Source organism: Natator depressus, chromosome 2 (genome assembly GCF_965152275.1).
Source record: "Natator depressus isolate rNatDep1 chromosome 2, rNatDep2.hap1, whole genome shotgun sequence".
NCBI lineage: Eukaryota > Metazoa > Chordata > Testudines > Cheloniidae > Natator > Natator depressus.
Window position 1 is genome coordinate 254,964,818 of NC_134235.1, and position 25,074 is coordinate 254,989,891.

General features: G+C 46.9%; 1 protein-coding gene across 1 annotated transcript in view; it reads left to right on the plus strand.

Moving 5' to 3' along the window:
- The window catches only part of LOC141983347 (vasoactive intestinal polypeptide receptor-like), a 183,304-nt gene that overhangs the window by 61,517 nt on the left and 96,713 nt on the right, over nucleotides 1–25,074 (plus strand). The window contains exon 2 of the mRNA XM_074946399.1: nucleotides 1,859–1,955. Coding sequence (XP_074802500.1) covers nucleotides 1,859–1,955 — 97 coding nt within the window. The remainder of the gene's footprint in view (nucleotides 1–1,858; nucleotides 1,956–25,074) is intronic.

Consider the following 25,074-nt stretch of genomic DNA (forward strand, 5'->3'; position numbering starts at 1 on the left):
CAATGCCTCTCGTGCAAGTGGAGTTAAGTCAGTGGAGTGGGTGAGTTACAGAGGTGGGAGCTACTTTTTCAAGTAGATGCTTACAGAGTTAGGCTAACATAAGCTGCCTGATGTCAACCTAACTCTATAGTGTAGACCAGGCCCAAGCCGTACACAAGAGAAGACATTAGATAAGAGTTTAGGTGAAAGAGGATGAGAGGATCAGTGATGATGAGAAAAAGGGAGTTAACCTGAGAAAGCGATGTGCTAATTTACCCCCAAAGAACTGCACTTACAATACCATACACAGAAAGCAGTTGTTAGCCCAAAGAATTCACTGGTTCTCCCAGTTTATAAACTGTGCTGGAAACCAGTGATGTGGGAAAATAATTGACAAACTTTGCCAGGGGAGTCAGTAAACAGCATAAGACAATTTGACCTCCAGATTTTTTTCTTTGTTTTTCTACAAATATATTTACTTTTTAAAAATACTTCATTGGCTCGTTAAGATGGTGAGGTCAGATACTAAACGGCTCTTCTCACCTTCAAGTCTCACTGTTCTCCTTTTGCCTACAAAACACTTGACAATAGTTAGGCAGCTGGTGGGCAATGACTGCTGCTCATTACACTTCTGTGGTCATCCTCTCCTTGCCACACTGGCTATTCCCAGCTTGTGTGTTGTGGTCAGTTTTTTTTCTCTCTTTCTCTGTCTTTTGTTATGTGTTTGTACAGCACCTTGCACAATGAGACCCCAATCCCCCACTGAGGCTAGGAGGTGCTACAGCAATAGAAATAATAAACAAAGTTAGGAATTTCACCTAAATCAATAAGGTGCTGGTAATGTTAACACAACTCTGTGTGTGTGTGTGTGTGTGTGTGTGTGTGTGTCCATCCAATTCCTTATTCCTTTGTTCAGTGTAAACCTTCATGCAATATACTTAGCTATTACTGTATCTTATAAAATATACAGGACAAAGGGTCTTTGATTCTTTACCTAGTCCATTAGACCCTACTATAATATAAATCCTAGTACGAAGTCTGGCCAAGTAAAAAATGCTGGAACAATCTTAACATTAGGCATTTTTATTATTATTATTATTATTTATTATTATTATTTTAGTTGCTTGAGCTGACAACTGTAATTCTGGGGAGCTGGGGCAGCACATTGTCATTCGCTAAGCAAGCTATGTAACTATGGGGAAAGCGTCTTGGTAGGGACAGGCTCAGTGTGAATTTTTTAGCCTCCCATCTGAAACGCCTCGGTACCGTTGTTTGTGTCAAGCCAGTCCAGCAGGGCTCTTGATGGTGCATCTACACTGGAATAAAAGACTTGCAGCTGGTAAGGGTCAGCTGACTCATGCTACCGGGGCTTGGGCTAGCGGGGCTAAAAACTGCTGTGTAGACATTCAGGCTCGGGGCTCTGGGACCCTACCCCATTGCAGGGTCCCAGAGCTTGGGCTCCAGCCCAAGCCTGAACATCTACACGGCAATTGTACAGCCCCACAGCCCAAGACCCGCGAGCCCAAGTCAGCTGACCTTGACCAGCCATGGGTGTTTAGCTGCTGTGTAGACGTACCCGGAGTGAACAAGAAAACATAAGTGCTGTCAATTGGCAGTGGAGCATAAGCAGATAACTAGGGCTGTTTAAGGCAGACAGGAGCGAAGCTGCCTGAGTGAAGCCATATTCCTCTGGCCGTCATTAGGTTACTTGGCTATTTCTCCTAAACAGTCATGAAAAGACACTTGGTTCAATCTGTTTTATCTTTTTTACTTGGCCCAGGGGAGCATCTTTAGCTATACATGTGCCATGGAGAATGGATGGGCTGATAATTTACTGACGGTCAATCTCTCTCTCTCTCTCTCTCTGCCCTTTCTGTAGGTGTCAAGCACACCTCCTGAGTGCACCATCATGCTGGCGATCGAACACGAGCGTGAGAAATGCCTGGCAGACTCCAGCCTGGACAATCAGACAGTAGGTAAGGGATGCTTTTTGCAGACTCCACGTACAGAGAGCTGGGCAGTGACCTGCTCACTGAGTCCTTCCTACCACATACCGTACTCCTCTCTGGGAGCTGGAAGACCCCAAACTCTTGAGTTCAACTCAATTCCACAACTTCCACATTTATGTTGGGCTGAGTCTTGGCAATTTGCTGTATCTGTTAGCTTGCTCCCCCCACCACCTCAGGGGGAAGGGGAGAGGCAGGGGTATGAGTACTCCCCTTTTTTGGTGTCCTCCTCTCTGGCGGGTGCTGGAGGGAGCAGCCCCCGTGCTCCCCAGGGTGCAGAAAATGCCGGAACTGCTATTCCAAATGATCCCCGTGCAGCCATCAGAGGTGATGCATTGCGGGGCACACAGGGTCACATGCCCCCCTAGATTTCTCAGGCTGCCCCCCGCCGGGACACCCGGCAGCGGCTCCCCCTGGTGGCGGCACTGGCCACGCATCTGTGAAGCACAAGGAGGGAGGCAGCGACAGGGCGGCTGGTTGAGCTCCTCCCCCTCATCCCGCTACATGGGGCTGCTTCTCCGTCCCTGCTGCTAGAGTCCTGGTGCTTCCCGTGGCCTGCTTTGCAGACCACCCACTGAGGTGAGCCAAGGACTGAAGGCAGAGGCAATGCGTGGAGTGGTCATGTGCCCACCCAGAGCCTTTCAATGCCCACCCACCATCCACAGTTACATGTCTCCTCTGGCAGCCGTGCAATTTCTTGTATGCCCTGAGCGTAGATCAGCCTGGTCTAGAAATCATGCACACGGTGAAATACGTTGTGGTGTGGAGTTTGATTATATTGGCCTCACCTAGTACACTAGCAGTGTCCTTAAAGCAGCAGGAGTCCGGTTGAGTGTGTTTAACTTGCCCTCCTGGAGTGCCTCTCAAAAGTCACAGAACTTGTTCTGATGATTAAAGGAGGCTTAAGGAGCAGTGATATACATGCCCACAATGGCAATGAACAATCCGATCATTGTGGAGGGATGGGGAGTGGAAAGGAGCACACGGGGCATGGAATTCACTTCCCGCCTCCTGTCGTGTGTCTGTCGGAGCCCGTGAACTCATTGGTGTCAGTAAGGTGCCGGGCTCACTGTGCTTTGTCCCTGGGGCTGCCGACCAAACTCTGCTGTACCTTCTGAAAACTCCTTTCTGTCTCGCTCTCTGGGCACAGGCCTTAGTTAGGCTAAAGACAGAATGTAGCATTCTGCACATTGATTTGTTACTTATATAATCATGTACAAATGCCAAGGTCATCCCTGGCATAGCCCTATTTAATTCAGGGAGGGATTTGGAGTCTGCTGACACCCGCTCAGGTTTTTGTAACCCACGCACCTCCAGAGTGTGGGGTTCTGTTCCCTCTAGTGGCACCATGCAGCGAGGTGATGACTCACCAGTGTGGCGCCTCCTGCTGGTTGTCTTGGGAATTAGCTCTTCCAGCCCGGAGCGCCCTCTGCAGGCCGGTGTCTCGCCTGCCACTGGCCCCCGTGTCCCTCCCGGATCCCGGTGCCCCTTTACCTTGGGGTGCTGCCCCCTGGCAGTGCCCCCTCACTCTGGGTCTCCCCTCCCAGGGGAACCCTCAGCCGTCTATCCCATCCTTGCCTCAGTGGCTACTGCCAGTCACCCTCTGGCCCCCGCTCACTGGGGCAGACTGCAGTCTGTAAACCACTCATCATCGGCAAGGGGGGATCGGACCAGCTGTCTCTGCCTAGATCTGGGCTGCCCCTCTGCAGCCCTAGTATGCTTGCATGGGCCCTTAACTCAGCCTGCAGCCTGGGGCTTTGCTAGGCTGAAGCTCCCCAGCTCCCTCTGCCCTTCCCCAGCACTGCTCCACCCTAGGTACCCTGGTGAGCTCCCCGGCAGCCAGGCCCGTCTCTCTCAACAGCTAGGGAGAGATTGCCTGAGCTCCTGGCTCACAGCCTTATATAAGGCCTGCTGTGGCCTGATTGGGGTGTGGCCCCGGCTGTGGCTGCTTCCCCATCAGCCTAGCCTTTAGCTCACAGCCCCAGCCCTTTCCCAGGGCTGGCTGCAGCCCTTTCAGGCCCGGAGCGGATGACCACCCCGCTACACACCGATACCACTTGGAGATTAATGAGTCTGCTAGAGCCTTAGCTAAATGCCACGTGGCTTTTAGCTCATTCAGTAGACGCTCCTGCATTAAGCTTCAGAGGTCCCAGGTTCAATCCCACCTGCTAACCGGGGTCTGTCGGTTTTTACAATACCACAACCTAAGTAAGGTCCATATTGAGCATGGTACATGGACCACATTGCACCCCATTAATGTCCATCGTTATTAGCAAGTGTCTAACTGAATTCTGATTTTTCATGGTGCCACATTAAACTATTGGCTTGAAACAAATCGATATTCCTGCAGGGACTTCAGCTGATTTCATTAAGTGGGACGGCTTCTGAAATCGCAGGGCATGTGCAGTCTGTAGTGCCTTTGCCTAGGCAGCATGTGGGTGTTTGCATGAGTTTGGTGTGCAGCGTCTTTGTGTATGTATACACCTGCAGTGTTGCCACACCTGCTCACTAGGAAAGCTGGGCAAGGAACTGATTTTCCTGGTTTGCTGCCTGGACTGAAAAATCCAAAAACATTTTGGGTCAGGTCGAAGAAAATGTTCCAGGTTTTTTTAATAAAAGCAAAGGAAATGAAGGGCTAGATTCACAAAATACTCCTGCACCTTTGGCTCTGGGATTATAGCCTGGGAGTAGAGAAACATTGGTTCAAGTCTGTACTATAGAGCAGGGATTTGAACTTGGGTCTCCCAGTGGCTCTCAACCTTTCCAGACTAGTGTACTCCTTGCAGGAGTCTGATTTGTCTTGCGTACCCCAAGTTTAACCTCACGTAAAAACTAGTTGCTTGCAAAATCAGACATAAAAATCGAAAAGTGTCACAGCACACTAGTACTGAACAATTGCTGACTTTCTCATTTTTACCATATAATTATAAAGTAAATCAACTGGAATATAAATATTGTACTTATACTTCAGTGTATAGTATATAGAGTGGGATAAACAAGTCATTGTCTGTATAAAATTTTAGTTTGCACTGACTTTGCCAGTGCTTGTTACGTAGCCTGTTGGAAAACTAGGCAAATCTCTAGATGAGTTGATGTACCCCGTGGAAGACCTCTGAGTACTCCCAGGGGTACGCATATCCCTGGTTGAGAACCAGTGTTCTATTTCGTAAATAAGTACCCTACACACCGGGCTATAGGCTACTCTGAGGTGGGGGCAGTGAAGCCCTCTCATTTTTTCCTGTTGAAGCTGTTCTACTTGGTATGAAATACTTGTAGCCATTGGGCCAAAAAGAGCAAGCAAGGGAATGCCTCTATAGCCTGGTCGCGAGGGCACCTACCAGCAATCCTAATCCCTGTCCCTGCGCCACTGAACGTTTAAGCATGCGGCGAGTGCCCGTGTGCTTCCATGCAGCTTATGTATCCCTGTCAAGTGTCTGTCCTTGCGTTTGGGCACTTCAGGGTTTAGCGTGCAGTGTGAGAGCCCAGGTGGCAAAACGACTCTCCTAGACTGGTGCTAAACTATTGCATCAGTCATGTAACTGAAAGCAGCCCTGCGCAGAATTGGCTGTGTGTGTATGAGAGAGAGAGATGGGGAGAGAGATCTGAAACAGCAGCTGCCACTAAGTAGAACAGCACTCCCATATATTAAAATGATTACCATTTCAACTAGACAAAGCTGCCAGAAAAATCCTAGCGCATAACATCTCTGTTAAACCCGTCATGAGATGGATCCTTAACAAGCAGGATTTTGGCACACGGGAAAGGGAGAACAAAAAGTGAATAAGGCCCCCTGCCACCTTTAATAGAATACACTGATTTATGAGTGTGTTTGTGTGTTATCTATCTTCCGCACACTCTGCATCCTCTTGGCAGAAAGAAAATCTTCTATGGTTAAACAACTAATTTATAATTCTTTCTAATTAAATGCGTGGAATTAAAAACACAGATGATCCGTAGGAAACTGGAAATAACAGTGGATGTCAGAGCCATTATCAGTGTATTGATGAAGGGGATGAATCTGTTTGATTTGTTAGACTAAGCCAGTGGCAAATGATTAATCAAGAACACCCTGCGGTGGCACTTTTATCGATCGTTACCTTTTACCTCTAGGTGTACAATTAGTTTTCCACTAAGAAACAATCTGGGCTGCATTAACACGCTGCTGGATGGCCAGGCATTATGCTGGAGGGGTTTGTATTGGTAGAAGTCAAGTGATAGCTGGGTTTCTGTTCAAATTCCCCCGCCTCTGTATTTTCAGAGCTGGTGGCAGGTGCCTAATTGTCAGGCCTGGCAGCAAAAGTCCTCTGGGTTTCCAGAGAACAGGTACAGAATGGGCCAGAGCAGAGCACCAATGTCCCTCATTCCTGAGTGGAAAGACCACCCTAAAAATGGACAGAACCAATCAGTTTTCATTAAGCGTGAGTCTACACTGCAGTTGGAAAGTGTGACTGCAGCATGGGTAGACACACCTGAGAGATTTTTTTCCATACACCTCCTAGGAAAACATTCCCAACTTTATAAAGCTTCCCATGTTACACTTGCTGGTCCTCTAGGAACTGATCCAAGCTAGCTCAGGTGTGTCACACCTCCTGATTGCAGTGCAGACACACCCCAAGTCTCACTGCTGAGGCAGCCAGTAAAGGTGCATAGAGCTAATTGTGATTGTACCCTGAGGCTTATTTAAAAAGGACTTGTGTGTAAGTGCCAAGTGCACCATTACAAAAGTACTTATAAGTACAAGTGTGCCAGAAATAGTAATTAAGTATTTATTAGGGCTGTCGATTAATCGCAGTTAACTTACACGATTAACTCAAAAAAATTAATCACAATTAAACAGACTTTTAATCGCACTCTTAAGCAATAGAATATAGATTTAATATGAATACCAATACATATGAATCTTCAGTGCATCTGGCACGTGAATACCTTGCGACGCTGGCTACAACAGTGCCAAGCAAACACCTGTTGTCACTTTCAGGTGACATTGTAAACAAGAAGCGGGCAGCATTATCTCCTGTAAATGTAAACAAACCTGTTTGTCTTAGCGATTGGCTGAACAAAAAGTAGGACTGAGTGGACTTGTAGGCTCTAAAGTTTAACATTGTTTTGTTTTTTGAGTGCAAAAAAACCTACATTTGTAAGTTGCACTTTCACGATAGAGATCGCACTACAGTACCTGTACGATGTGAACTGAAAAATACGATTTCTTTGTTCATCATTTTTACAGAGCAAATGTTTGTAATAAAAAATGATCAAATATAGTGAGCACTGTACACTTTGTATTCTGTGTTGTAATTGAAATCAATATATTTGAAAATGTAGAAAAACATCCAAAAATATTTAATACATTTCAACTGGTATTCTGTTATTCTTTAACAGTGTGATTCATCGTGTGATTCATCGCGGTTAATTTTTTTAATCACAATTTTTTTTAATCGCTTGACAACCATAGTATTTATACATAAAAGTTCCAGTGTAAGCTCAAGTACTTTCAACTCCCATATTCACTGCAATTGTCTGCTCCGTATATGGTCAGCTACCTAAATAATATAAGCACAGAGTGGAAGAGACGGAAGAGAGCAACAATTAATGGGGAAAAAACCTCTTAAAATGTAAATAAACTTATACATTTCCTTTCCTGTGTGTGTGTGTGTGTGTGTGTACAGACAGCATATCATTCCATAAAATGGGCATTTTACTTCAATAACAGCATAATCTTGAACATATCCTGACATTGGTTCCTTCTTGGCAGAAGGATTTGTCCAGTGCTACAGAATAGTCTTTCCACAGGAGCAGAGCTTGGCAGTGTAGTATTAAATTAGATGAAGAGCTTGGCAACTACTGGGTATCTGTTCAGTTGATCCAGTTCAGGCAATGGATCACTGAGAAATTGTCTCCCAACAATTCTTAAGTCTGAGTCTAATGCAGATGCCGCCTGATCATCCAAGTCATAGAAATTAGTGGCGGCTTTGGATGTCTCTTGATCTATAGCCATTGGCAGGGTGTGCTGGGGGGGTTGTGTCTAAGGCCAGCGGTATCTCCTAGTGGCGATTCTCAGGACTATGTGGCCCAATGGCGAGAATCAGTGGCTGCCTTGCATAGCAGCTAGAGTCTGTGGTAGTGTCGTCTAGGAGTGTAAGTCAGTGGCTGAGGGTAGGGTAACCTGGGCCGCCCCACCCCCCCCCGCCCCACTCCACCAGGTTCCAACCCCAAGACCCATCCAAATAATGGTCCAGCTACGTGGCTAGGAACGGGTGCCCTTACGCCCGGGTTCCCTGGGTCACTTCCTACCTCTGCTTCTGTTCCTCCATCTGCACCATACGTCTGTCTTCAGAGAATGACCTGAGAGGCAGATCCTGAGTGTCTTCCTCGATCGGTAGCAGCTCGTCATCCTTGGCACCCGCAGTTGTAAGGTCTGCGGTGGCTTGACTGTGAGTCCCAGCCCCGGCCACTTAGAGCCTCAGCTACTTCTCTGCAGGAGGTTGCAGCACCCAACTTCTCTCCTGCTTGGTCAGCCTAGACTGCTCCCTTTGGAACTCCCCGTCCACTGGGAGCATGCCCAGCAGAGGTGGTGGGGCATGGCTTCCTGAGTCCAGAGCAACGCCCTCACCCTCACCGCACCAATGTGGAGTTCGTACACCCCGTCAGAGGGTGTCGCAACAAACCATATCTTTTTTTTTTTTAAAAAAAAAGTTCCTCTGAAATCTTTCTCTCATCCTGAGTCTGCAGCCAGCGCAAATTTAAAAATGGGTGCGACGCGGAAGCAACAACAAATGACTTTGTATTTTGGTTACTCTCAGCTGCGTCAATGGTGAAAATATGCCCAACCTGTCTTCTAAATCCTTACTTCGAATTGTCTACTGAGGAAGAACTGTATTTTGGAGAAAATGACTCAAGCCTGGATTTTAGCACAAGCACACTAGGCAGAACCACACCACAGAAAGATTCGATGTTCACCCCCCCCCCCAACCTCCCAAAGTTTGTCAAGTGCAGTGGCAATTGGGGACATCATCTCCCAGCACTAACCTAAAAATTTCAGCTCTGGGTCGGAGAATGTTGGCAACTGGAGACGCTCCATCACCATATTAATCCTATCACACATGCCATAAATGCGGCGAAAGCCATAACCTCTGAATTCCATTGCGTAGAGGTAGATTTGGAGAGTTTGTTTTTCCAACGGTGTCACTCACAATCTCAGCACTCTTTTGGGGTGTAGCATTGCTTAATGCAGAGCACTTAGCCACCACAGCCCGAGAAGCACCAGTAGTTGCTACCAGGTTCAGTGTGTGCAGAAAAACCAGGTCATAAGAACGGCCATACTGGGTCAGACCAATGGTCCTCCTAGCCCAGCATCCTGTCTTCCCACAGTGGCCAGTGTCAGATGCTTCGGAGGGAATGAACAGAACAGGGGAATTCATTGAGTGATCCCTCCCCTGTCATCCAGTCCCAGCTTCTAGGCAGTCAGAGGTTCCGGAACACTGAGACCATGGGGGTACATGCCTGACTATCTGGGCTAATAGCCTATCCTCCAGGAACGTATCTAATTCTTTTTTGAACCCAGTAATACTTTTGGCCTTAACAACATCCCCAGCAATGAGTTCCAAAAGTTGACTCTGCGTTGTATGGAGAAGGACTTCCTTTTGTTTGTTTTAAATTGGCTGCCTGTTCATTTCTTTGGGGGACCCCTGCTTCTTGTGTTCTTTGAAGGGGTAAATAGCACTTCCTGATTCACTTTCCTCACACCGTTCATGATTGTATAGACCTCTATCATATCCCCCCCTCAGTCATCTCTTGGCCAAGCTAAACACTCCCAGTGTTTTTAATCTCTCCTCATACAGAAGCTGTTCCATACCCTTAATCACTTTAGTTGCCCTTCTCTGTACTTTTTCCAGTTCTAAAATATCTTTTTTTAGATGTGGATGCATCTGATGAAGTGGGCTTTAGCCCACAAAAGCTTATGCTCAGATAAATTTGTTAGTCTCTGAGGTGCCACAAGTACTCCTAGTTCTGTCTGCTGATACAGACTAACATGGCTACCACTCTGAAACCATTTACAGCAAGGTTACTGCACCTCATGAAAATGATCAGGGGGCTGGGGCACATGACTTACGAGGAGAGGCTGAAGGAACTAGAGTTATTTAGTCTGCAGAAGAGAAGAGTGAGGGGGGATTTGATAGCAGCCTTCAACTACCTGAAGGGGGTTCCAAAGAGGATGGAGCTCGGCCGTTTTCAGTGGTGGCAGATGACAGAACAAGAAGCAATGGTCTCAAGTTGCAGTGGGGAAGGTCTAGGTTGGATATTAGGAAACACTATTTCACTAGGAGGGTGGTGAAGCACTGGAATGGGTTACCTAGGGAGGTGGTGGAATCTCCATCCTTAGAGGTTTTTAAGGCCTGGCTTGACAAAGCCCTGGCTGGGATGATTTAGTTGGGGTTGGTCCTGCTTTGAGCAGGGGGTTGGACTAGATGACCTCCTCAGGTCTCTTCCAACCATAATAGTTTATGATTCTAGCAGAGTAAAGGTGGGAATACAGGTATAACCCACGCTATGCCCTCATTACACTTCCAGAGCCGTGTAAAGAGGCCTTAAGGCCCCATAGCCTCTGTACCTTTACTATTTTCTTCTGATGCAACACTGAGCACCTGTAGCCCATACCGGCTAGGTAAGAACCAGTCGGTGCTCTGAACCTCTGAAAATTCAAGTCACTGATGTTTTCTGGCTCTTTTTTTTTTTCTTGTGTAATTTAAAAGGCTCTTTGTTGGATATGAATACACTAGGAAATGGGGTTTGGCCATGGCTCCTGCTGTCTCTTAGCTAAGGAGGAAATGCTGTTGAGTTCCACTGAACATGGACCCACCCAGCTGTCTGGCGATAAAGCCTTCCTTCTTTGTTATCTCTGAGGTGATTAGGAGGCTTCCTGGTTTTCCTCCCAGGAGCATAATTTCGCTCCTTGGAAGTCACTGTTACATGGGAGGTCTGACTGTGATGCAACAGACCAGATCTATAGGCTGTTGATAACGACTCCGCTGAGCTCTGGGTATGACTGCTGCATGCAGCGTGAGTCACCCGCCTGCTATTCTATTGCCTTAATCCTCCATCACAGACACATTTTAATGCTGCTAATTTATTTATAGGTCAGTCTCGGGCTGCAGAAAGTGGTTCGTGTGCCACTGTGGTGCTCAGGCGTTAGGTTCTGATGGTGAACGGGAAACCAGGGGACGCGAATGCAGCACTGCACTTGACCCACAGGGGGTGGCCTGCCAGTGCTTTGTGTGCTACATAAGAACATATAAGAATGGCCATACTGGGTCAGACCAAAGGTCCATCTAGCCCAGTATCCTGTCTTCCAACAGTGGCCAGTGCCAGGTGCCCCAGAGGGAATGAACAGAGCAGGCCATCGTCAAGTGGTCCATCCCCTGTTGCCCATTCCCAGCTTCTGTGACACCTGTGCATTAGCAGCTTCACTGCTCAAAAGCTACTCAAGGTGAAGTTGTCCTACTGTCCTTTTCTCCAGGAAATGCTTCAGTTTGTTTTTCATCAAGGCAAATAATAATACTCAATGTTGTTGCTGTTTAATACAAAGCAAAATGTTCATCTACCCCGGGGGATGGAAAGTAGCTCCTTATGTTAATATGTCCTACGTCGACTCTTGTTATTAAGAGAGATTTCCTAACAAGTCTTTGACAGTATCCTTTTAAACTTTGCAGCTCAATTTCCTGAGGCATCACTTCAAAGTCACTTTTCATCATTTTAGAAATCCCTTTAGGAGCTTGAGAATGAAAGCTGGCCCCATACTGATTCCCACTCTGCCCTTCAAGTGCAGGTATCCTAGAATCTTGGGAATGTCGGGCTGGGAGAGACCCCAAGAAGTCATCAAGTCCAGCCCCCTGTGCTGAGGCAGCACCAAGTAAACCTGGACCATCCCTGACGGGGATTCCACGACCTCCCTTGGAAGCCTGGTCCAGAGCTTAACTACCCTTATAGTGAGAGAGTTTTTCCTAATATTTAACCTAAATCTCCCTTGCTGCAGACTAAGACCATTACTTCTTGTCCTACCATCAGTGGACATGGAAAAACAATTGTCCCTGTCCTCTTTATAACAGCCCTTAACATATTTGAAGACTGTTATCAGCTCTCCCCCCGCCCCAGTCTCTTTTTCTCAAGACTAAACATGTCCCGTTTTTTGTTTTTTAACCTTTCCTCGTGGTTCAGGTTTTCTAAATCTTTTTTCATTGCTGTAGCGCTCCTCTGGACTCTTTCCAATGTGGCCCCTGCTTTTGTAAAGTGAGGTGCCCAGAACTGGACACAGTTCTTCAGCTCAGGCCTTAGCAATGCTGAGTAGAGCGGGACAGTTACCTCCCATGTCTTACATATGATACTTCTGTTGATGCATCCCAGAATGATATTAGCATTTTTAGCAGCTGCACAACACTGTTGACTTGTATTCAGTTTGTGATCCACTATAGCCCCCAGATCCCTTTCAGGAGTACACCACCTGGCCAGTTATTCCCCATTTTGTGGTTTTGCATTTGATTTTTCCTTGCTAAGTGAAGTACTTAGCACTTATCTTTATTGAATTTAATCTTGTTGATTTCAGCCCAATTCTCCAGTTTGTCAAGGTCATTTTGAATTCTAATCCTGTCCCCCAAAGTGCTTGCAACCCCTCCCAGCCTGGTGTCCTCTGCAAAGGTTATACGCATACTCTCCATCCACTTGAATGATTATTCAAGTCATTAGTGAAACTATTGAATAGTACCGGACCCAGGACTGACTCCTAAGGGACTCCACTAGCTAAGCCCTTGCAGTCTGGCAGCATAGTCTCTGAGTATGGTCTTTCAGCCAGTTGTGCACCTAACCTTATAGTAATACCGTGTACACCACATTTCCCTAGTTTGTGATACAGTGTCAAAAGCCTTACTAAAATCAAGATATATCACATCTACTGCTTCCCCCTATCCGCTAGGCCAGTAACCTGTCAAAGAAGGAAATGAGGTTGGTTTGGCATAATTTGTTCTTCACAAATCCATGCAGGCTGTTCCTTATTACCCTATTATCCTCTAAATGCTTACAAACTGATTGTTTATCAGTATCTTTCTAGGTATCTTTCTAGGCTAAAGTTAAGATGCACAACAATCTTCTTAGCAAACTGGCAGGTTCGTCATGGGGTGCTCGTGCTCCAGCTCCATGGACGTCAGCTCTTGCCACCGCGTATTCGGTGGTGGAGTCCTGTGCACCAGTATGGAGCCAATCGTCACACACCAAACTGGTGGATACGCAGTTACATGCCTCCATGCATATCATCTCCGGCACCCTGTGTCCGACTCCACTCCCACGGCTCCCAGTTCTGAGCAATATTGCTCCTCCTCCTATCAGATGAGAGGTTTCCACTTGCAAGTTACTGGAGCAAGTACGCACCAACTCAAGCCTACCGCTGCACAATGACCTTTTTAAACCACCAGCTGCACATTTGCCGTCACATCGCCCATTATGGTCTCATCCACCGCGCCAGGATGTTAAGGCAGAAACACTCTGGCAAGAGGAAATGGCTATCTGTTATAATCACCAACCAGTCCCTCGTCGCTGACCCCAAAATTTGCCCGCCTGGTTTTGACCTGCCCCATCGCCAATGGTCCCTGTTGAACAGATTCCGGACCGGGCAAAGTCTCTATGCAGCCAGTCAGTATCGCTGGGGCCTTCGTGACAGCCCTTTGTGCAGCTGCAGTGCAACACAGACGATGACACACATTGTCGAGGAATGCCTGCTGACTAGGTTCAGCGGTGGCCGTGAAGAACTGCATCACCCCGCTGAAGATGCCATTGCTGGGCTAGATGACTATGCACACGCTAAATAAAATCTAGGTATTGAAGGTAGGCTGACTGGTGTATAATTTCCCAGGTCCTCTTTGTACCCCTTTTAAAGACATGGAGACAATTGATCATTGTTCTCTTTATAACAGCCCTTAACATATGTGAAGACTGTTATTGGGTCTCCTCTCAGTCGTCTTTTCTCAAAAATATCCGTTTTCCCAATAAGTCAAGTTTTCTAAACCTTTGATAGTTTTTGTTGCTCTCTCTGGACTTTCTCCATTTTGTCCACATCTTTCTTAAAGTGTGAGACCCAGAGCTGGACACCGTGCTCCAGCTGAGGCCTCACCAGTGCTGAGTAGAGCAGAACAATTACCTCCTGTGTCGTACATTCGACCCTCCTCTTAATACACCCCAGAATGATATTCGCATGTATCACATTGCTGATGAGGGTCTCTCTCCTGGGAACAATGACTCTGAAAAAGACCCAGGTGATCATTGTGGATAATCAGCTGAACATGAGCATCCTGTGCAATGCAGCAGTCAAAAGAGCTCATGCAATCCTTGGATGTAGAAACAGGAGAAGAGGGAGTTGTTATTACCTATTGTGACAAAGTTCCTCCTCTACCTTGGTGGGTCTTGTGTTTATTGGCAGATTTGCTCGCCTTGGAGCTTCACAGCAGCCCTCAGCTTGGCCGTTTTCGTGAACCTATAGTCCAGGTCAACTCCTCCTGTGTCTGATCAGGAGTTGGGAGGATTTGGGGGGAACCCGGGCCCGCCCTCTACTCCGGGTTCCAGCCCAGGGCCCTGTGGAATGCAGCTGTCTAGAGTGCCTCCTGGAACAGCTGTGCGACAGCTACACTCCCTGGGCTACTTCCCCATGGCCTCCTCCCAACACCTTCTTTATCCTCACCATAGGACCTTCCTCCTGGTGTCTGATAATGCTTGTACTCCTCAGTCCTCCAACAGTCCGCGTTCTCACTCTCAGCTCCTAGTGCCTCTTGCTCCCAGCTCCTCACACGCACACCACAAGCTGAAGTGAGCTCCTTTTTAAAACCCAGGTGCCCTGATTGGCCTGCCTTAATTGATTCTAGCTGCTTCTTGATTGGCTGCAGGTGTTCTAATCAGCCTGTCTGTCTTACTTGTCTCCAGAAGGTTCCTGATTGTTCTGGAACCTTCTCTGTTACCTTACCCAGGGAAAAGGGACCTACTTAACCTGGGGCTAATATATCTGCCTTCTATTTACTCTCCTGTAGCCATCCGGCCCCACCCTGTCACACTATGTAATTGGCACTGGGGAGACCACTGCTGAAATACTGTGTCTAGTTCTGGTGTCTGCAGTTCAAAAAGGATGTTGATATATTAAAGATGGTTCTGGGAGGAGCCACATTAATGACTGAACAATTAGAAAAACATGCCTTCTAGTGATAGACTCCAAGAGCTCAATGTGTTTAGCTTAACAAAGAGAAGGTTAAGGAGCGACTTGATCACAGTCTATGGTACCTGTACAGGGAACAGAAATTTGATAACAGAGGGCTCTCCGGTCTAGCAGACCAACATATAACAAAATCCAATGGCTGGAAGTTGAAGCTAGAAAAATTCAGACTAGAAACAAGGTGCAATTTTTTAACAGTGAGGGTAATTAACCACTGAAACAATTGACCAAAGGTACAGTGGATTCTTCACCACTGGCAATTTTAAAATAAAGATGGGATGTTTTCCTAGATGATACATGCTCTGTCTCAAACAGGAATGGGTAAAGAGCAGTCCTATGGCCTGGGTTAGACAGGAGCGCAGACTAGATAATCACAAATAGTCCCTTCTGGCCTCATAAATTGTGACTCTACAGCTTGTGTAGCTAGTAATAACATTACCCACAGCAGCAACGAACTTTCTCACACTAGCACAAGAGGAAAGGTTTTGTCCTCATTTTGCTGTCAGAGCCTACAGATGCTGGCAAATGTCTTTCCAAGTGGAGCGCTCTGGAGCCCCTGAGGGCGTGCCGGGAGGCACACTGCAAAGCCTTTAGCAAATCGCTGCTCACTGACTTGTGTTCGTTATGTAACGTTCCCAAAAAAGTGATTCCCCCTCCTCCGCTGCAGCTTACAAACTGCTTGGTTTAATTGAAATAGCGGAGCGAAAAAACGGAGGGGATTTACCAGCGAGGCAAGCCAAAGCAAGCATGACTAGGTCAGTTGACTGTGTTCCTAATCTGATTATCTCATTACTGCTAATCAATTCCCTTTCTAATCATTCATTCCTTAAGCAACATGAGAATTAGCGACTGAGCTGTGAAATCTGTTGTAAGTAATTTGACAGGCTTCTGTGCAATGTGCATTCAGACAAGCTGTTCTCTGGTCTACGGTGCTGAGCAGCAAGACCCAGCGTCATAAACAGAGCTTATTAGAGAGGGATGGAAGTCTTAGAAAGCTTGCCCACAGCTTGGAGATTGCTTTAATGGCCTGGAAAGCACATACTTGGGTATGAATGAAGTGAGCAAGAAGACAGAGGGCACCATTAAAGCTCTGAGATTAGCTGAAGATCTGGACTAATGACCAGAGCAAGGGGAATGTGATTTTCTGCACTGACAGGATTCCACGGCATCCCCTGCTTATAGCTTTTAGGTGTTGAGTCTGCCAGGTGCCAAATGCCTGGTTGTGAGGATACTTGGCTCCTGTTCACTTCAGTGGGAGTTAAGTGAGTTCAGAATCCGACTGCCAGTGCTCAGCACCTCACAGGACCAGACCACTGGTTTCCATTTTTCATCATGGCGACCAATATTTTAAGACTCAGTTGTTTCATAGTGTGACAAAGTTCCTGCTCTACCTTGGTGGGTCTTGCGCTTATTAGCGGATTTGCTCACCTTGGAACTTCACAGCAGCCCTCAGCTTAGCCGTTTTTCTGATCCCACAGTCCAGGTCGACTCCTCCTGTGTCTGACCAGGAGTTGGGAGGATTTGGGGGGAACCCGGGCCCGCCTTCTACTCCACATTCCAGCCCAGGGCTCTGTGGAATACAGCTATATAGAGTGCCTCCTGGAACAGCTGTGCAACAGCTACAACTCCCTGGGCTACTTCCCCATGGCTTCCTCCCAACACCTTCTTTATCCTCACCATAGGACCTTCCTCCTGGTGTCTGATAATGCTTGTACTCCTCAGTCCTCCAACAGTCCATGTTCTCACTCTCAGCTCCTAGTGCCTCTTGCTCCCAGCTCCTCACATGCACACCACAAGCTGAAGTGAGCTCCTTTTTAAAACCCAGGTGCCCTGATTAGCCTGCCTTAATTGATTCTAGCTGCTTCTTGATTGGCTGCAGGTGTTCTAATCAGCCTGTCTGTCTTAATTGTCTCCAGAAGGTTCCTGATTGTTCTGGAACCTTCCCTGTTACCTTACCCAGGGAAAAGGGACCTACTTAACCTGGGGCTAATATATCTGCCTTCTATTACTCTCCTATAGCCATCTTGCCCGACCCTGTCACAATAGGAAATGTGATTGGTGCTACTTCTGTTAAAGCCCGAGGGGAAATAGTGGCCCAGATTTCAAACTCCCATGTGCTTACTCACTCGGGCAATACACTGTGATGTATGCATCCAAGTCAGGATTTGCAGGCTCATCTGGGCAGTTGCATACGGCATCATGGCATTGAAACCCATTTCGCCCATTATATATGTAATCTTGGTGTGTGGGACATACAAAGTTTAACCTCAGTGAAGACAACTCTTGTTTCCAGCTCCATGTGCATATAACCGATGTTGGCTTGCAAGGCCAGATTTGGGGCCTGGGCTGCTTTGTCAGATTTTGAAGCGATCAAGACGTGTTTTACAAGAGAAAAGGCAGCAAACATATGGAAATTAAAAATCCAACAGGGAAAAAGGTTAATGCAGTTTAAATGAGGAGTCTGTTTATACATCACTCTCTGTTTATAGTGCAGCAAGATAAGAGATAATTAATAGCTCTTTTCCTGTAAAGACCGAAGTGAATTCTCACCCTCTGAACTGGCTAAGGCCTCCGAGTGTATAAAGCGGTCAGATCTGGGCTTTTTTGAAAGGGGTTGGTGGTGGATTGACAGCCCTGAGGCTGATGTCCTCCATCACCAGAACAGGGCCAGTATGCTCCTTGCATATCTGTCCTATCAATGTGCTTCACCCCTGGCCTGAAGGGATCTCCTCCATTAAAGACAGGTGTTCCTAAGTCAGATGAACACTGAATGCTTCAGCCTGAAAATTTCAGCAATGCTCAAACAAAATCATAACCCCTCAGCTGTTGGCCTGTCGGCCGAGACTGTCAACAAAAGCGGGCCAACAGTGACGGTGGCTCTGTAGAACAGTCCATTGGGAATTAGACTTCACAGCTTATCAAAATGGCGACTGCCCTCAGTCACTGCTGACCTGTGTCATATTAGAACCTGGAATCTGGAGCGCTTAATAGTCCTCCAACCTATCCAGTCCCCAAAAATCTCTCTCTCAAGTTGGGAGACTGGAGTGGATTGGTTATCAAGAAATTCAAAGACATTAAAGTGAGCCCCTCTTTCAGAGTGGCCTGCCCTAATATTGTTGTGTTGCAGGAGCAGGCATCTGAAAGCTCTTTGGGGCAGGAGCTAGCTTTTTGTTTTGCTTGTACAGCACCTACCGTAGTGGGGGCTCTGGTCTGTGAGTAGGGCTCCTAGGTGCTACAGTAAAACAAACGAACTAGTCGTCGAAAGCTCACGCTGTCGTAAAGTCATGTGTGCAAAAAAGCTGAAAATAGCCGAGAACTTTAAAACTTGGACCTTCGCAAACCGTGAATCCCGGGGATGATTGAACCGGGCAGTTGGGCCAAGTAATCCACCATCTGTGCAGCCTCCCTCATACAGCCAATGAAATTGTTGCATGCAAATTAGCTGGAGAGTAAAGGTATTGGATTGGTTGAGTTATCTCTGATATCACAATGGTCTAGGACTCTTGGCACAGCATAAGTACGTGCCTTATTGTAGCTGAAAGCCCATGCTGCTGCACAGATGTAATTTGAAAAGACCAAGTGGCTGACGGCTCTAAAATTGGGCAGCAACAATCCTTGAATCCCAGTGATCATTGAAGCTGGTGATATTCTAAACAAAATGAGCTCTCAGCCATGCTGTTTCCATTGCTTCACACTGACTCAACAGACATTCTAGGCTTCAGAGGGACAATCCTGGAATCTTTTATGTAGATAATAATGAATAATAATAGTAATAAAAGGGAAGCACATGTTTTCCTAGAGATGGTTCCAAGCCAAAGCCCCAGATTTGAACACCCCCAACCTTTGGAGCATTTGAATTCCAGATCCAAAGTTTGCATTGTCTTAAGCAACAAATCCCATTCTCCGAGCTTCTGGTGAAGATGCTGGTACACAAAATTGTCAAATTAAAAAAAAAATGACACGTGGACAACTGATGTCCAACGTGGAGGCAAGAGACAGGACTTAGCTGGGCAGTTTCCTTGAATGTTAATGAAAAGGTCCTGACAATGAGAGCCCTTCTTCCTACCTTTTAAAGGTAGCTTGCAATTACTTTTGGCCTGAAGGACTTGAAAAATGTTCCTTACCCCATAAAGTACAAATTCCTAGCCTAAGGCCCAGCTTTTCGTCCCCCTCTTGCCCGTTCCAGAGTAGAACTCCTATTGCGGGTAATGGGAGACTTGCATAGGAACCGAGTACTGATGAAGCTCTGTATTGCACGTAAGCAATCTGAGATGTACAGAGAAGACCTGGATTTTGCTCTGAACTTGCCCTCAGAAAGGCATAACAGGGAATATGTAAAGTATCCTGTGGAATTCTCTTAAGATTCTGGTCGGCATCTGTGCCTGTTGAGGTTTCCCCATGAGAACCTTGAGTGGGAAGAGCGAATCCATAAGAAGATAAGAACGTCCATGCTGGGTCAGACCAAAGGTCCAGCTAGCCCACTATCCTGTCTTCCAACAGTGGCCAATGCTAGGTACCCCAGAGGGAATGAACAGAACAGGTAATCTTCAAGTGATCCATCCCCTGTTACCCATTCCCAGCTTCTGGCAACCGGAGGCTAGGGACACTGTCCCTGCCCATCCTGGCTAATAGCCATTGAGGGACCTATCATCCAGGAACTTATCTAGTTCTTTTTTGAACCATGTTTATAGTCTTGGATTCCAGTTCCATCCATTTTCTGCCTCACTGCATCATTGGGTTTGAAGCTTTAATTTTGTCTTGAGTGTTGTAGAAATTTTCAGGTTGCAGCCTTTCTAGCAAACAGCAGTGTTTATTCAACTTGGGAACAGCTGTCTTCTCACTTTCAGGATTAAAAACCATTTAATGAAAACAAATCTCGTCCCGAAAAAGGCATTTTCATTTGGAGACATGTAACATTTGGAAATGCCCTTTTGGTTCTTGTGCTGGGTTTTGTGGGTTTTTTTCCAATAGGATAATATGCAAATACGCACAGCGTTAGTTATGCAAAGGTTATAAAAATAAACAGGAGAGAATACCATTGCTACAGACTAATAGCGTGTCAGAGGCACAGGATAATTGCTCAAATGTAATCCCCAGATGAAAAGCTTTAATTTGTTTTCTATAATGATTTGCATGCGTTTTTCCCCTTATCGGATTTATGGTTAAGAAACCCCCTTTTTGATTCTGACTGATGATTTAACAGAGCAAGGATCTCTCTGCTTTGTGCCAACTGATGTCTGCACTGGCAACTCACAGGCATCCCACAGGCTGCATCAAAGCCCCGTTGAGAGCTCTGGGCCTGATCCAAAGCCCGCTGAAGTCAGTGGGGAATCTTTCTACTGTCTTCAGTGGGCATTGAATCAAGCCTTTCAGTGTCTAAGGAGTCTATCATGGGTAAGTCTACACTGTGTTTTAAAACGTGCAGAAACGAGTCTCGGAGCCCAGGTCTGCAGACTTGGGTTCGCACGACCGCGCTAAAAGCAACCGTGTAAACACTGCGACTCGGGCTGGAGCTCCAGTTCTCAAGCCCACCCCTGCCTCTCTGGGTTTCAGAACCTGAACTCCACGCAGAGTTGCAAGCTGGTTTTAGCACCATAGTGCGAGTCCCACGAGCTAAGTTGGAAAACCTGGGCTCTGAGTTTAAAACACAGTGTCAACATGCCCTGGTGTCTAGAGAACTTGGTATGCAGAGATGGGGGCATAAAGCTGTGGAGGGTGCAGGTAGGGGGAAAGAGCTTTCAAGCTGATGGATCTAATTGAGGCGTGTATTCAAGGAGATTTATGAATGAGGGATGTCTTGCAGAACATCAGCTGTAATGTCATCTTTACTTGCCAGTAAATATTTGGCCTTCATACAGGCAGGATGCTGAGCACCAGGTGACAGAGCTGGGGGAGAGACATTCGTTAGTCTTTCCGCTGTTCTGCTCCATGGGCTGGAATACCAGCCTGCACAGCGCTTATAATAAGCGAGAACCAGATCCTGAAGTCTTTGCTTAGGCAAAACTCTCACTGTAGCCAGTTGGGATTTAACAGGAATAAGGACTCTAGGATCAGACCCAAGGTCAGCCGCCCCGCTCTTGTTATTGGAAGAGGAGTCTGTAACAGCAGTTCCTGGAAATGTGTTCCGTTTACATAAATTGATGGGTATGTCACTTCGTAGTGCAATAGAAATATTTGACTTATGGAGAAAAGAAAGATTGCAATGTTGGCTGAGAATCTATGCTCGTGCAGCCATAAAAGCTCAGGTATTTTGATCTTCCGTTGGGTCTGAATGCTGCTTTTCTAAGCCCACTGAGGTTTCAGGGAAGAGATTCATATGAAAGATGATATAGTTTCTCACTCTGAAAGGTCATGAAATTTCTAGCCTGACCATTTATATGCCATAGGAAGCAATTCATATTAAGTAGGGGCTAGTAGAAACATTCCTTAAGGATGACACTTTTATCAGCATACAAGAAATCAATCTATATATTAGGCAGGCTATAACCCTGCTAAAATGTCCTATACTTGGGTAACCACTTGTTATTGGTCTCATTGTAGGGTGGACGGCCCCTTGAAGGGGAATCAGGATCCAATCTATTTGTGATGGCTTCTTTAAGGAGACCAAGCCAGCTTGGCCCACTTGCAAATAATTAACTGCTGAGGTGGCTGGCTGGCAGCTAATTGACTAATGAGTGCCTGGACCTGATAGGAGGCTACCACTGCTCTGTTGGAGGGCTGTGCTCCAAAAGAGAGGAGGCTTCTAAGGAGAGGCGCTCCCAGAGGAGCTAGCAGGAAGAGGGTGTCCACATGGTGACCTCTGCCAGCCAACAGGTGAAAGGAGAGAGTAAAAAAGGAGCCAGCTGGGGAGAAGCTGACTGAGGGTTATAGCTGGCCTGAAGCATAATCCTGCTCCAGAAGTAGGGCAGGGGAGTCCTGAACTTGGGGAGAAGGCTCGTTGGCCTTAGCCCCAGGGTCAGAAGATGGAACAATGGGTTCGTGTTCCCTTAGCTGAGCCTGGGGCTAGCTGGCTCAGGTCAGTTAATGAGCCCAGCTGAGCTGCTGCAGCATTTCGCCTGATTGGCTGGCCCACCCCATTGGCTGCAAGGAGCCAACAGGCATGCTTTAAGCTCAGCAGCAGTGGTCACCAGCTGCTCAATGCATACACCTGCAGCTGCGATGTCTCCTGTACCTGCCTCATTCCCAGCCTTGTTCCAGACCTGCTCCTATCTCACTCCAATCTGCTCCAGCCCTGCTCCCTTGCCTGGCTTCTGACTCCGCCTACTTTTTGTGTTGAATTCTCGCAGCATTTTCTGTAATTTGATAGTATTTTCAGCGATCAACACAATATCGTCCACGAATCTGAGATGGTTTAACTGCTCCCCGTTGATGTTGATTCCACCCTTCCAATTCATCTGCCTCATTACCATTTCAAGGCACACTGTGAGGAGTTTCGGTGAAACTGTGTCTCCTTATTTCACACCTTTCTTAACTGGAATGTGAAGGTGGGTATCAAAGTTATATCTGTAGTGCAGTCAGAATTTGCTTCCTTTAATAGTTTGATATAGTTTGTGTCAATGCCCTGCTCTACAAGAGCTTTCAACACTACATTGATCTCTACGCTGTCAAACGCTTTTTTTAAAGTCAACGAAGGCAATACATAAAGGGAATTTGTATTCACTTGAGCGTTACAATAACTGGTTTCTAGTGAAAATATGGTTCATTGTGCTGAAGTTCCTTCAAAAGCCTGCCTGCTCTCTCGGCTGCTACTCGTCCAGACTCTGTGAGAGTCGGTTTGTTATTATTTTAGTGAACAGCTTGTAGACGTGAGAGCAGGCATACTGGATGATAGTTCTTGAGATCTTCACAATCGCCCTTCTTGTACGGCAGAATGGTGTTGGACTCCTTCCAGCGACATGGTATCGTCTGCATTTCCAAGTAACGGCTAAACCTCTGAGCAAGGGTTTCCCAGAGGTCTTGGCCTCCAGGTCTTATCATTTTGATTGTCAGTCCATCTTTACCTAGGGCTTTTCCTTCCTTCATTTGGGGAACTGCATGTCGAACTTCACTGACGAGGATTGGGAGTATGTGCCTGTTGGTCTGTTGAAGTGTTGGTACTGGGACATTTATCTGAGACGCGAACAGTTCAGATCACTTCCATCCCTGTTCTGTCAATTACTGGTTTTCCATCCCTGTTCTTCAGCACCATTATCGTTGACCTGTGCAGTGTCAATTCCCTCTTGCATTTTTTGAGGCTTCTGCGATCTTCAGCCGTCTTTAAGAGCCTTTCATTTCGGTACTTCTTGAAGTCCTCCTTTTAGTCGTCGTCTTACCAACTTGCAGAGGAGGGAGTACTCAAGTTTGTCACCATAATTTCACTTCATATGCCTCTGCTTTTCTAGCAAGTTCCACGGTTCCTCCAAGATTCTTCCCCTTGCTCTTTTCGCTCTTTCTTTCTCAGCTAATTTCACACATTGCGTCAATTTATCAGTGAAGTTTTTATGATCCTCATAACAGTTATCTATAGGACTCCAGTCTTCCTTGGAAATGTTCGATTTCAAGATTGCCTCATCGAATATTTTTGGCCGCTGTCTCTTATTTGCCATCTTTAGCTCTTTCATCTCCACCTTTTCTTTGAAGTTGAAGTACTAAGATGTCTTGTACAATGCACCACTTATCGATCATACTATAGTCAATCTCGTTCTCGTTCTTCTTCTCATTGGGCGCAATCAGTGTCCACCTCCTCTTGGCCTTCTTCTTAAACCAGATGTTACCAATGAATATTCCTTTCGCCTCCACCAGAGTTGCCAGTTGCTCTCCTCATGGATTTCGTTCACCGATGCCGTACCTTCCAATGAAGTTTTCACCTTCTTTTCCTCTTCCAATTTTGGCATTGAAATCTCCCATCGCGATTGTATATGTGGATTTTTGAGCAAGGGTTTCCTCGAGCTCCTGATAGAATTCTTCCACATTGTCGTCTTTGCTTTTGCTTGTGGGAGCATAGATTCGAATTGTAGTAGATCGCAGACTCACCAGTGCAGCATCTCCTGGGAATTAGCTCTTTTCCAGCCTCGGCGCCCTTTGCTGGCTGGTGTCTCACCTGCCTCAGGCCCCCGTGTCCCTTTACCTCAGGGTTCTACCCCAGCAGTACCCCCTTACTCTGGGTTTCCCCTCCCAGGGGAACCCCCAACCCACTAAACCCACCTTGCCTCAGTGGCTACTGCCAGTCATCAGCTAGCCCCCCTCTCACTGGGGCAAACTGCAGTCTGTAATGGCCACTCATCATCAGCAAGAGGGTTGGACCAGCTGCCTCTGCCTGTCCCTGGGCTATCCCTCTTTAGCCCCAGTACCTGCCTTGGGCCTTTAACAGGGCCTCAGCCTGGGGAGTTGCCAGGCTGGAGCTCCCCAGCTCCTCTTCCCTTTCCCCAGCCCTGCTCCGCTTCAGGTACCCTTTTCTCCCAGGCAGATAGGTCCTTCTCCCTCCAAGGCTGAAGGGAGACTCCTCAGCTCCTGGCTCACAGCTCTTTTATCGGGCCATCTGTGGCCTGCTTGGGCGTGGCCCGAGCTGTGGATACTTCCCCAATCAGCCTAGCCTTTTCCATCGGAGCGGGCTAACTGCCCCCACTACACGAATAATCTTGAGGGCTCTGTTCTTGTTCAGTTGGAGGTGTAGCAGTCCAATGCGCAGTGACTTGAACTTGCAGGAGATGATTTTTGAAGACCATTCCTTGTTGATGTTGAAGCCAGTTCCTCCAATGGTTCTCGCACCGTCTCCTTTTCCCAACATGATGATACTTTCGTCTCTCCAGTTCGCTTCCATCTCCTTGCTTCGTCGTGTTTCGCAGAGACCAAGGTTGCCGCAGGCTGTCC